The 13147-nt window shown below is 42.5% G+C and overlaps 2 protein-coding genes across 3 annotated transcripts; both read left to right on the top strand.

Moving 5' to 3' along the window:
• Nucleotides 1–2082: 2082 nt before the first annotated feature.
• On the top strand, nucleotides 2083–2794 carry fam163aa (family with sequence similarity 163 member Aa). Its single transcript, XM_076296021.1, has 2 exons — nucleotides 2083–2175; nucleotides 2405–2794. Exons 1-2 carry the CDS (start codon nucleotides 2083–2085, stop codon nucleotides 2792–2794), a joined length of 483 nt encoding a protein of 160 aa, XP_076152136.1.
• A 5081-nt stretch (nucleotides 2795–7875) lies between these two features.
• On the top strand, nucleotides 7876–13127 carry rabgap1l2 (RAB GTPase activating protein 1-like 2). 2 transcript variants are annotated; one of them, XM_076295181.1, is made up of 8 exons: nucleotides 7876–8334; nucleotides 8929–8991; nucleotides 11168–11275; nucleotides 11395–11499; nucleotides 11585–11668; nucleotides 11756–11827; nucleotides 12151–12345; nucleotides 12467–13127. In XM_076295181.1, exons 1-8 carry the CDS (start codon nucleotides 8224–8226, stop codon nucleotides 12686–12688), a joined length of 960 nt encoding a protein of 319 aa, XP_076151296.1. In that variant the 5' UTR covers nucleotides 7876–8223; the 3' UTR covers nucleotides 12689–13127. The 2 variants fall into 2 exon arrangements, with proteins under 2 accessions (XP_076151296.1, XP_076151295.1); XM_076295180.1 differs by having other exon boundaries at nucleotides 7983–8334; nucleotides 11165–11275.
• The last annotated feature ends 20 nt before the right edge of the window (nucleotides 13128–13147 follow it).

The raw sequence follows: 13147 nt of genomic DNA, 5'->3' as shown, positions 1-13147 counted from the left end.
CCTTGGCACTCGTGCATTGGTGTTTGGTGTTTGTTCTTATGTTACTTATGTCAGTCCTGCCAGGCTGCTAGTCTTGCTCTTGCATGGGCAAAGGAAAAAGTGATCCATGTGTCTGAATTCCACAATAAACAACGTTTCTTTTTTTTAACAAACTGAACCCTAACACCTGTAATATGAACTTTTACCATTTCACTGTACTTCATTCACCCACAAAATCAAAGAAGTGTTCACACAAAAAAAAAATCCAGGATTACATATCCATTTTGAAATGGTGTAGTGGGGTGAACAGACCTCTCAGATGGATATGTCTCTGAATCTTTCTCTTTCAGACAGATATATTTGCTGTCTGAACGGCCCACTATTCAAAGCTATGGCCTCCTCTCTGGAGGATACAGCTTTGGCAGTTCGCATTCATATATGATACGATTCCTCTGCTTCTCAGATCTGTCCTCACAGACCCTGGACTCTTACGACTATACCTCTCTGTATCTCATAAGCCCATTTCCCCCATCGTAGTCATCCCTGCTCCCTTGCCAGTAAGCCAGCTCAACACGGCCAGCTCTCTGCGGCACCTCACTGTTGGAGACACCTGTTCCCATCGGAGGAGGCCAAGCCTCCAGAGGATCACTCACCTCCATGCCCATCCCTGCTCATGTGGGCCCAGGAGGAGAAGAAAGGCAGAGGAGGAGCTGTGGAAACACAGTGCTTGGACACGTTCCAGGGAGAATAGATGGCACGTTGCTTTTAACCACATTAGCATTCCCCATCGCCCTATATAATTTAGTGCTCTTACTTGCAACCAAAATGGACAGGAAGAGAAGAGCTAGCTGGGGAAACTGGGCTAATCTGTGCTCCTGACAACGGTGTTCTCTTGCCCGAGAGCTGGAGCTTTGAAGGCCAGTGGGGCTGTTTCTCGATGTCACTTTCCTGTGGGTTTCATAGAGGTAACATGCGTGGTCAGATCCATACTCTTCGATTTGGATATCGAGAGACATGCTAGCCCTTTAAAGGACATGCCAGGAGGTATATCAGTATCATATTGTCACTCTAGCAATATGACATTCCGTGCCAATTCTCTCTTCCTCTTTAGCTGGCAATTGGGTTGGCCAAATCTCCATCACCTCTCCATTCTGTCCTCAGATTTAATCATTATTTCTGTATCTGAACAGCTGTGAACAGTCAAGTGTCATGCCACTGGTGCTTCGTTTCATGATGTAACATGTTGCATTTAGATATGTATCAAGGTATTTGTGGTCATTATGCATAACATACAGTTTGTGGTCATTATGCATAACATAAAGTGCAGTTACAGTATTGCAGCTAGTGCACCTGCACACCATCTTGTGGGTAACTGTGGTATCACTGCAAGGAAGACAAAATGGTTGTCTGACAACAAGAGTAGTCACTTAGTAACACAAGGCTTTCCATACTGTAACGTTAACCGTGGTTCTCAGTCTTTTAGCACATTACTGCTGAGCGGGGCCTATTTTAATTTGTGTTGTTTTTGTTTTTGTTTGTTCTCTGTGTCGCATGCGAGACCAGCAGAGGCTCCATTCAGTCGAGGCGCTGTGACCCATGCCTGGTGCCTTCGGAGCTGCAGCTGTGCCCACAGGCCCCCTGGTGCCCTCCTGCCCCTCCTCTCCCGCTCTCCTGATGTAGGTTCACCTACTGCGCTCAACTACCCACCCCACACACATACCCCACACACACACACACACCACACCGCACCACACTGCACTCAATCAGGCACTCACGTCTCTGTTCCACTGAAACACACACTGAAGGCTGACTGCATGCTTTTTCTGCACCTCTATAATGCCAGAGTGTTTTGTGTGTCAGCTATGCATCATGCTGTTAGGTTGTTTAATGGTAACCATTTATTATCTCGGCAGGTACTAAAAGCACACATTGCTGAATGTAAGTGATTATCAATGACTTTTGGGTGTTTGGGGATACATTAAGGTGGCAAATGGTTTGTTTTGGCTTAGCGTGAAAGACGTGTAAAATCAGTTCTGCATGTGTAAATGTCTGCTGGCTCATTTTCTGTATTGGATGTGCAGGGTTTGATGGAGATCTGGTCGGATGACAGCTGGAACTGTTGTCATAACTGGAGGAATTCTCGCAACGGTGATACTCCTGTGTATCATAGCAGTGCTGTGTTACTGTAGACTCCAGGTATTTTGGCCTCATCAAGTTTAAAATGTGTAGACACATGATTTGGTGAACCAAAACACACACACACACACACACACACACAGACACACACACACACACATGCACGTGGATTCATATACTCACACATCACACTCAAAATACTCACAGACAGAACTGCAATTTGACCATAGGCCTCCTCCTCTCTCCTCTTCCTCTTCTCTACACTGCCCTCCCCCCCATCTCTACACAGTATTACTGCTGTAAGAGGAATGACTCGGAAGTGGACGCAGGCTCTACCGGGGACCCTCAGCCACAGTTTGCCTGCAACGCGTGCAGCGCCCCCGGGGTGGACGGCTCGGCGGTCACGCCTCTCGCGCTGCCGTACGAGCCGGCGGCGGCGGCGCAGCTGGCGCAGCATCAGTTGCTGCCGGCGCACAAATTCTGCCCGACGTGCTCGCCCTACTACATGCGCTCCATGGACGACCTGCGCAACGGCGGCGAGCGGATGGCCTTCATGCCCGCGCACTACGAGAACCCGGCCGCGTCTTTCTCCATGTCCTCCCTGCACTCGGCGCCGCTGAGTAGCCGCTCCACCCCCGACTTCTACACCAACACCCGCGCCATCAGCACCGACGTCTGAGCCGAGGCGGGAACACACCCAATGGCTGGACACAATACTCAACCACAACCCTCCACCCCACCCCCAAAAAAGATCGAAAAAAAAAAATATTTTGCCACCCATCATGACACAGGCAGGGAAACTGACCTTAACAGGGGTCACCTGTGAAGGTCATATCCACTACAGGCCACCCCCCCCACCGATGCCAACCGTCCCAGTTCCCTCACGACTTGTCCTCGGTTCTCGGTTTTTGATCCAGTTTTTCTCTCTCCTGTAAGCTTTCCCCTCTCTGCTGCCAACCTTTTCTCTTTTTCATCCGACAGACATGAACTGTGAGGGCTATATGCCGAGTGTTCTTTTCCCCTCTCACCTTCTCTCACCTTTTCTGCGGTCTGTTTTACCCTCTTGTTAGTTGGAAAAAAGAAAGTTAATATAAATATGTACTCGTTGCTCGACTGGGAGAATTGATACTCTTACTTCTAAGGATCACTGTGTTTTATTTTCATTTTGTAGATCTGTAGCAAACAGAAAAAGAGTCAAACAATTTTAAGGTTGTCTCTATGCAAGTACTGTATGCCAGATATTAAAATGGAGAAGAGAACAAGACTTCCAAAAGACCCCTGTAATGTAACAGAGGTTACTTCTCTGCGAACACATACAATGTGAGGGGCAGGGCAGATTTGTACATATAATTTACCTTTTTCGCGGCTGCTATGTCTGAGTGAAAGTGGATATGAATTGTATTATTATGAAATTACCTCTATGATTCTTTCCACATTACCAGTTTGTTTTCCCAGGGGAACATTGCCTCTTCATTTTGAGACAGCAAAATGTGCAAGTGCAGAATTGTTATTCACAGGTTTTGTTTCTATGGCTGACTGGCTATTCAATTAATTTACATAATGAGCATTATGTTATGCAGTCACATTATCTCTTCTTTTTCATTTCTCTCGAGTAGAGTGTGTCATTTTAAACTGCATTGTGTTTAGTGTTAAATGAATGAAATATCTGTTAATTGTATGTATGGTTTCTATCAATGTACCACCTATGAATGTCCCATTATGTTCATCTCCACAGTGCATTTACCTTCCTAGTTTCCCCTGTGTTTTATTCTGTTCAGTTTTGGACCCAACGTATCCATGAAATAGTCTTTATAAATATTATCACACCTTCACCAGGACACAAAACTTCCCTGCTGTGTTATAAATGACTTTAAATTGTGGAATTATTAAATATGTTGAAATAATAATTATATATACTGAAATTAAAGTTTTTTCACTGTGTTCACCAAGTGTCGTGAATATTCACACTAAAGCAACATATAAAACCAATTATCAATTCAATTCTGTCATGGGTTTTATTCAGTCCATATCTACATGATTTTATATCCATTAACATTAGCATTAAAATGATGTAAACTTACTTTCTAATATAATGTGACCCATAGCTTTACACTATAGAATGCAGCAATTTACTGCAAAACACTTAGGCCTACAGCTTCCTCTCAAAAGTGATTTTAATGTCTTAGACCTAAAACATTATTTAATTTGTCATTTGAAATTCCTCAAGAGCATCAGCCACTTATTTCACAGAATGTTCCCTTTTGAATATGAATAAATATTTATAAATGCCTGGACACTTCTTTTGGGTTGATATCATGCTGACAATGACATATCTGCATGCTTTGACGAATTACCATATGGCAAACTGGGTTTACTGTACATCCAACAACCTAATGCACATTAAAAGAAAATAATGACAGGGAACATGTAAAATGTGCATGAAATATTAGAATTTGACTGAGCTACAGGATTATTATAAAAATTGCCCTCGACAGCAGCACCCTACTGTTCCATACTCCTCACATGATAAGGAGATTTGCCAGATTTTCATGAATGCACTTAACATATGTGAATGAGTTAGATGGAACCCTAGCTAGCCTGCAAAATCGACCCAGCTTTCTAAATATGATTAATATCCTACACAGCACTCATTTTTCTTTACCAATAGCCTGACAGCTGTGATGGCATATTCAGAATCTCTGACTTGACACCTAGAGCATTTAGGTGACAAGTTGGGTCAGTGGGCAGTGGACGCAATTACCCAAAACCCTGTCATATAGGTTTCACATAACAAGGAACCCTTTACCTTCCATCCAGAACCACATAGCACACATTAGCAAAACACTGATGCTTGAAAAACACACTACTGAGCTCCTTCAGAAAAAGAAGACACCAGTGTGCAGTGGCTGTGGACTGCTTGGCGTGCTCAAATAATCACTGAAGCTCCTCTGTAAGTTTCTGGGTAGAGTCTCTGAATGAAGCAGGGCCACAGTCCATTTCTCTGTTACAATCTAATAGTGAGGTTGAGACAGTAATGGTTCAGTGGACCGTCACAACACTCTCTGAAGTCATCTCTGTTGGTAATATGAAAAGCTATACTGTAGTGTCGCTTACTGCAGGCATTGGCTCAGGAACAGTGGGCTGGTTATTACAGTAACACTTTGTCAACTGAGAAGTAAAATAATCTATCTGGCATGTAGACATTTGAGGGTTTTTGGTATCAAATAATTTGATTTGGTGCAAAACGATAGTAATCTTTTATAAAAACAAAATAACATAGTGGTTTGGATTGTTATCACATTTTCCAAAGAATTAGTGTTAGTTCATTTGATAACTTTTATTTTAATGCACTTCAGGATTTACACATTAGTACATTATTGCAAATTATTTTTATACAATATGTCAGTATAACAGAAATTCTAATCTGGCATATTGTCATTATGGACATTAAACATCAAAATGTCCTAATAATCAACAAAGATCCTTGATTACTAGCTCCACTTTAACCCTCTCTGATATTATGTAATGTATTGTAAAACTATTATTTAGATTTATGAAATGTATTGTATTTAGATTCTATTTAGATTCATGAAGTTATTTTATGTCATGACATGACTGGAAGTTGATTAAGAGTGGCTCCATGATGACATCTATCTTCCAAGCAGAGCAGTGACCTGGATAGTGAAAATATAACATCCCTTATTTAACTTCTCAGATAAGACCATATCACATCTGAGCTGTTTGTGTGTGTATCTGTCCATGTATCTGACAAAGCCGTCTATCAAAGAGAGCTGGAACAGAGTGTGATGGGTGTTTCCACGTCTGCATTCTTGTGATTTCAAGGCTTCATTCAGTAAGCTTTTTCATTCAATGTGCTGCGATACCTGTAGAACCTGTCGGAAATCCTGCTCAACCTCAAAGCTTACTTGAGCACTGGAACATAACACTTTTCTCATCAGCTGACAAAAGACCTGAAATATGGCATCCCTTGGGGCCATTGTCAAAATATCTCTTCTTTTTTCCTTTTCAGAGCAGCTATCGTATGGTATGTGCTTTCTGGCAAGGAAAGGATTTTCTATGTGTTATTTGTCTATGCCAACACAAACATTGTCTAAATACAACAGTGGCTTATCAGCTTAACAGTGTAATGCTTGCGTTTTACAGTTTATGGTGTAGCCACTTTCATTCATTAATGAATTCTCTTTTAATCCAGGTATGAATTTTCATGAAGATATTTACTGTTTAGTTGTCCCATTCTTAGTGTATGATATTGTGGTGGTGGCTGCCGTGACTTCAAATTCCTTATCTCATTTGGAAGCCCCGAACAGTGCAATGTGACTTCTGAATGACTAGTTAGACCACAACTAAATGATTCACTAAAACTAGAAACACAATCTTGCTCTTGCATTCACACCTTCACACCCTGTGTGACTGGTAAGAGACTTTTGGATCTGTAATTGCAGTTTTTGTTCCCACACAAAGTACAGGCTGGTCTTGTGAAAGAAAACACAAATCTGAATGTGATTATCATTGTTGTACATGAGTGAGCAGTTTCAGGTGTTCATGGGGAAAGTTGAACGGCTATGAAATTACTCAAGTTTACTCTATGGTATCACTGTCACCAATAACAAAAAAATCCAAAAAGCCTGTTACTGATGACTCACTATTAGCACCCTAATATCAAATTAGGGAACGTATTGGATATTAGTTTCAGGTCTTCATGGGGAAAGTATTGGACATTATTATTGTCCTCACACTTGATACCGAGGGGAGTATTGTGTGTGTGTGTGTGTGTGTGTGTTTGTGAAAGAGAGAGAGAGAGAGAGAGAGAGAGAGAGAGAGAGAGAGAGAGAGTGCTCACATAAAAACTATTGATCTTCTTTACTTAAAATTTTCAGACAAGGCAAAGCAGAGAGGACACTGTAGTGTATATCAGTCTATAAGATCGTGCGAATCTGGATCTGGGGGCTGAAATGTGGTTTCACTTCAACATTGCAGGGTAGGGGCAAGGATCAGCAGCTACCTGAGTGCTCTTGTTAGACGTATTCAACTTATTTCATTACCCCCACTCTTATCGTGAACCTGCAATTCTGACACACCCACCACTGTTTATGGTGCCAATAAAACCAAACTGACCTACAAACAGTGGATGAAAGCACCCAAACTCAACAGGTATACTGCGTTATTTACATGTGGTGGTTATTTACTTGTGTGTTGTTTTGCATGAGTGCGCAGTTAGCACTCTGTCTCCGTGGCTCCCACTGAATAAGGGGAGAAGAGGATAGGGCCTACTTAGGGACTGACTTAAGCAGCTTATGGGCCACAGGAATTTACTGGCACCTGCTCCCCTTCCAGAGACTGGAGAGCCTGTATGCCAGGGGCACCCTGCCCCACACAGCTTACAGAGAGAGTCGGAGTTTCACACGTTCTTTTAAAGACACACAGACGCATGCTATGAGGAGAAAAGGCTATGCTAGGTGAGGGGGTACTGGCTCGAGCTACAGGTCACCAAACTCAACAGGTATTTTTAACACTAAAAATTAAGATTGTTGAGTTTGTCCCATTAAAGAACCTAATAGCATATCTGGGGAATAATAAGAGGTTTTCACTTTTTCTCATGTGTTTTGAAGCACTATATTTTGACTCAGGGGAGTCACTGCTAAAGCATTGATATGAGAAGTAGGAGTATGAGCAAAACTGCCACTATCAGATACATTCAACTGAACAACAAACACATGTGAGTACAGCATTGTTATTTACTTTAAGAGTATGCAAGGCGACTTTGTTACAGAACGCCTACTCTCTGTTCAGTTTCAAGAACTTCCCAGAAAATTCAGATTACTGGCAGTGTCACATGTGTGACAACAACGGAGGGCACCATGAGATGTACAGCCTATTGTGTTGCACATGAAAACAATACGGACAAAACCAGTGGGTGTGACCACACCGATCTTAAGTGTGGTCCCTCCCCTCCTTGTTGGGATAGAAGTTGCCGTGTGACAGTGTGTCAGCGCCTGCTGAACCTGTTGCTGGCGTGTCTGTCTACTTCAGCCGATTACTACTAGCCGCAGGTCAACTCTCTCTCTCTCTCACTCTCACACTGCAAACATGATGGAAGAAGTGTCTATCTCTGTGGCTTACAATGCCCACATCATCGACCAGATGTCCGAGGAGGAGATCCTGGCCAGTTTAGTGGCGGAGTCCTTACCCAAACAAGCAGTGAGTCCTGCATCATACACCAATAGGATAAACTGCAATTGCAATTTGTCAGAAATACTGGGTAATGTGCTGTAGGATGACACAAATGTTTAAATGTTGTAGCTATTATAGTCAGTATCTGTTTCATTATTCAGGTAAAGAAAGGCAAGGTACATTATGTATAAATATTGCACATAAAAAAATAACAAATGCTGTATAGCACGTTTAGATCTGATAGACAAACAATAATAGTATTATTGATAATACATTTAGAGACAACAGGTGCTAAGTAATGCTATAATCATGTGTCAATTAATAATGTTATAATCTGGTGTTAATGCAAACACTCGTCTGTTTTAGTGTGTGTGTGCCACAGACAGCAGATTTAGTGGCCTCTAGAGGCTGTGCCCTGTCCACTGCACACTCTGCAAACTACTGAAGCACACCATCTGAGATTCAATATGAGACATTTTTAGGCTATACTTCAATTTTCACTTTATTCACTTCTATTTTTTGTAATAAAAGACGAGATTGGTCAAGCTAAGCATCTTAGAATATTTCAGCCACTGTTACAAAATTACAGCTTTGCAACCCCCTCCCCCCACTTTGCCACAGGTCCCCACTTCACAGATACCCTCTAAGAAGCTGAGGCAAGAAGACCCTCTTGACAGATACCAGGTGAGCACTTTCCCCATTCCTGCCCCAGTCCCATCCTGAAAGTATCACTTGAGAGCACGCCCACACTTCCTCTAAGCACACAGTCTGTTGGTCACTTCCACAACCAGGCAGTTGCATGTGGTGTGTGTGTGTGTGTGTGTGTGTGTGTTTTCACTATGATTATTAGTAAGAGTGTTATGAGTACTATTAATGCCAGTAAACACTAAATAACTAAACTTAGAGGTGAAATATGTAGGCCATTTATGTCAAAATTGAATATGGACTAAACATTCATTTTTGAAAGAGCAATGAAGCAACTGTGTTTCACAATGATTTAGTATTTTCTGTATTTTGGGCATATAACATTCATTTTTGTCAGCAAGTAAAATACAAAATATAGCTGCAAGCAGCAATGCGGGGGCCTAACAGTGCGCTATAGCAGGAATGGCGTTGTCATGGCATGAGCAAGCACTCACAGCAAGAGGCCAAATTACACCAATGTCCTTGTGTGTTCTCACAATCAGCTACTATGTCCCTCTACCAAGTTTGGACTTCATACACCAGTGTTGCTGAGATGTGAGCTCACTTTCTTTATTACAGCACCCCTAGAGGCCAAATGAGACCACTTTCCTTGCATGTCCTCACAATCAGGTAGCCTACCAAGTCCCTATACCAAGTTTGGACTTCATACATCAAAGCGTTGCTGAGATACAAGTTCACTTCCTGTATTGCAGCGCCCCCTATAGAGGCCAAATGATGCCAATTTCCTAGTGCATCATCATAATCAGGTAACAGGTCCTTATACCAAGTTTGGACTTTGTACATCAAAGCGTTGCTGAGATACAAGCTCACTTCCTGTATTGCAGCGCCCCCTATAGAGGCCAAATGATGCCAATTTCCTAGTGTGTCCTCACAATAAGATACCAAGTCCCTGTACCAAGTTTGGACTTCATACATCAAAGCGTTGCTGAGATACGAGTTCACTTCCTGTATTGCAGCGCCCCCTATAGAGGCTAAATGATGCCAATTTCCTAGTGCGTCATCATAATTAGGTAACAGGTCCTTATACCAAGTTTGGACTTTGTACTTCAAAGCGTTGCTGAGATACAAGCTCACTTCCTGTATTGCAGCGCTCCCTATAGAGGCCAAATGATGCCAATTTCCTAGTGTGTCCTCACAATAAGATACCAAGTCCCTGTACCAAGTTTGGACTATATACATTAAAACGTAACCGAGATGTTAGCCCACTTCCTGTTAGGCGGCATCATCGCCATGTGTGATTGGCTGTCACGGGCAAATAAACTTTAACATTTTTTTTAAAATAATTAAAAAGTATCGTTTGTGTGGCTCGGTCTGAAGATCTACGCCAAGTTCTGTGAAAATTGGATGAAATTTGTGACCGCTGAAACTTTTCGTAGAGTTTGGACTAAATCTAATATGGCGGAGGTCCAATATGGCGGAAAATGACGTAATAGGAGTCATTGAACTCAGGTCGGTCCAGGGATTCCAACAGTGCCTGATTTGTGAAAATCGGTTCAATGGTCACATGCGTGAATGCAATACAGGTTCGACCCATTGGTGGCGCTAGAGTGTTGGGCATAGAGTTCTGTAAAATAGTGAGGGTGATCATGGGACGGCCCTGAATCAGTGTGCCGAATTTCATAACTTTAGACCCAGCGGTTCAATTTTCGGCCAAATTTTGACCCATTGGTGGCGCTAGACGACTGGGTTTAGAGATCCGTAAATGAGCTGGAGTGGTCAGTGGAGTGTCCCGAAACTTTCTGCCAAATTTCAGCACTTTTTAGCCAGACGTTCTATGGGCTGCCATAGACTGCAATGTCGGATGTACAGTATAATAATAATAATAGGAAAAGCTAGTAACTCAATGGGTGCCTTTGCAGCTTCGCTGCTAGGCCCCCAATAATAGGAAAAGCTAGTAACTCAATGGGTGCCTTTGCAGCTTCGCTGCTAGGCCCCCAATAATAGGAAAAGCTAGTAACTCAATGGGTGCCTTCGCAGCTTCGCTGCTAGGCCCCCAATAAATACAATTAAAGTCCAGAACCAGATTGCATCGAAATACAATATTGTTTTAAATATAAAGTCATTTAAATGCACCTTTAAACGTAAAGGTCTTTCTGTAGTGGGGTTGTCATGTAGTAATACTTAACTGAGAGACTGTGTTTGTCATTGACAGCAGGAGAACCTATGTCTTCACGAAACAAGTTTGCGCCTGGAGCAAGAGAACGATCACCTGGCCCATAAACTCGTCACCAGCAAGATTGCCCTGAGGAATGCCTTAAACCAGGTCAGTCAAGACAGACCACCTGTATATGAGAAAAAACAACAACATATATGAGTCTACATGTTCTTATCCATGTTCTCTTGCCCATAACATCTGTGCTTCTGTGCAACATATCTTCTCAGGCTGAGGACAAGGTTGACGAACTAACACAAGAGCTTTTGAAAACCAGGCACCATTTGGAAGTGGCAAAAGAAGAGAAGAAAGAGAAAGAAGAGGAGGCCACTCAGGTACAGTGGGTCGGCTACCGTCACTCAATCACCTTATTCATTTACTTTGTGTGAATGGCAATAACATGGTCATCAATGTCTACAGCTGAAGGAAGTATTCAGAAAAGAGCTGGAGAAGACAGGAACAGAGGTCAACCGGGCAAACAGCATCATAGCTGATTACAAGCAGGTATGCTGTGGGTAACTCTCTGCACTGCATATTATTTTTTAATATACAAAGCAAAAAGAGCAACTTTATTTTTTGCCTCATCTTTAGATCTGCTCTCAGCTGAATACAAGACTTGAGAAGCAGCAAACAGACAATGATGAGGAAATGGCTTCAATTAAGGTAAGTCTCAGCTGTGCTGCTACCACTGTGTTCCTGCACATTACAGTTACTAGTATGGCCACCAACAACAACACCAAGGTCAGGGGCTGGTTCTCAGGAAGCATATTCTGACAAAAACAACTGTAAGCTAAAGCATGCCTTAAGTCAGGCCCAAATGATTGATTAAATACACCTTGTACTCCCAACAGTGGCATATGTGTACATTAATGTTTTCAGAGAAAGCTTTTATATACACAGACTAAATGAAATACAATACAAATTAAATACAAAAGTACATTTAAATTGTTAAATAAATAAAACTCCTGTGGGTGTTGTTTCCACAGAGCAAAGTGATGGAATGTGAAAAGTGTTGCAAGCTCTTCAGTGTGGATGGAACACTTCAAACAGAGGAATCAAGAACTTTGTCAAAACCTTCACCAAGCAAAGAGAGGGACCTGCTCCAAGACCAGGTCCGAGAGCTGGAGAAAGAGCTGGCCCAGACCAAGCTTCAGATGGTGGAGGCCAAGTGCAGGATACAGGCAAGCTCTAGTTCATATTATTAATCTACATTGAAAAAACATCCTGGAAATCTAGCTTTGCTTATTATCACAGAACTATAGGATGTATTGGGTTAATTTGAGATATTGGACCATCTCACAGGAACTGGAGCACCAGAATGGAGCGCTGACGACTGACCTCCAAGAAGCCAAGAATGGCTGGTTGAGGAAGACCCTCGGCTCCCTGAGGATGGCCACTACTGGTGCGCAGGCCTCCACACCGCGAGACGACATCCTGGCGCCGCTCAGCAGCTCTCGGTCCGGGTGGGTGAGCGCCAGGAGACTCTCCCTGGCACTGAGAGAGGGTAGGAAGGCTCATGTATGAGGATGAACTGGACACCAGAACTGTTTCATAGGAATCCAGAGGGAGAAGCACGACAGCTACGATATAGAGGTGCCCTTAACTGCTGCTTGGAGCTGGGCAGTATCCCTGTCAGGGGATGCGGAGCAAATACTATTGTTAAAGATAGACACAGTTGGTCCTGAAAATTCTCACTCTCTTAGTCCCAGAGGTGGTTCCTCAATGATGCTTTCAGGAAACACACATCTGGGGTTGTTCCAAGTCCATGGTTTAGTGACTGACTGGGTGAAGTTCACTCAGAAAAAGTTGTAAACCTTCTTGAACATTTTAGTGCTGGTGGACCCAGCTTATGTGAAGCTATTTGTAATTATTTACTTTAATATATGTGCCAATGTTTCTATGATTTGTGGGCAGTATTTATTATTGATCAATTAAAACAATAAACAAGTTTTGTATGACCTTATGACCAGACTATAAAATATA

The sequence above is a fragment of the Alosa pseudoharengus genome, unplaced genomic scaffold (genome assembly GCF_046254945.1).
Source record: "Alosa pseudoharengus isolate Yale_2024_CS ecotype anadromous, Long Island Sound unplaced genomic scaffold, YU_APseudo_1.1 YU_APseudo_1.1_scf_2, whole genome shotgun sequence".
Lineage (NCBI taxonomy): Eukaryota > Metazoa > Chordata > Actinopteri > Clupeiformes > Clupeidae > Alosa > Alosa pseudoharengus.
The sequence above is the reverse complement of the archived record's forward strand: the minus strand, read 5'-3'. Positions and strand labels throughout refer to the sequence as shown.

What these genes read in the sequence shown, in the direction of transcription:
- fam163aa (XM_076296021.1), top strand. Translation starts at nt 2,083, where the DNA reads ATGACAGCTGGAACTGTTGTCATAACTGGAGGAATTCTCGCAACGGTG. An exon ending in TGTGTTACTGTAGACTCCAG is followed by an intron (nt 2,176 to 2,404) that starts GTATTTTGGCCT and finishes ATCTCTACACAG; the next exon opens with TATTACTGCTGTAAGAGGAA.
- rabgap1l2 (XM_076295180.1), top strand. Translation starts at nt 8,224, where the DNA reads ATGATGGAAGAAGTGTCTATCTCTGTGGCTTACAATGCCCACATCATC. An exon ending in ACCCTCTTGACAGATACCAG is followed by an intron (nt 8,992 to 11,164) that starts GTGAGCACTTTC and finishes TGTCATTGACAG; the next exon opens with CAGGAGAACCTATGTCTTCA. An exon ending in TCATAGCTGATTACAAGCAG is followed by an intron (nt 11,669 to 11,755) that starts GTATGCTGTGGG and finishes CCTCATCTTTAG; the next exon opens with ATCTGCTCTCAGCTGAATAC.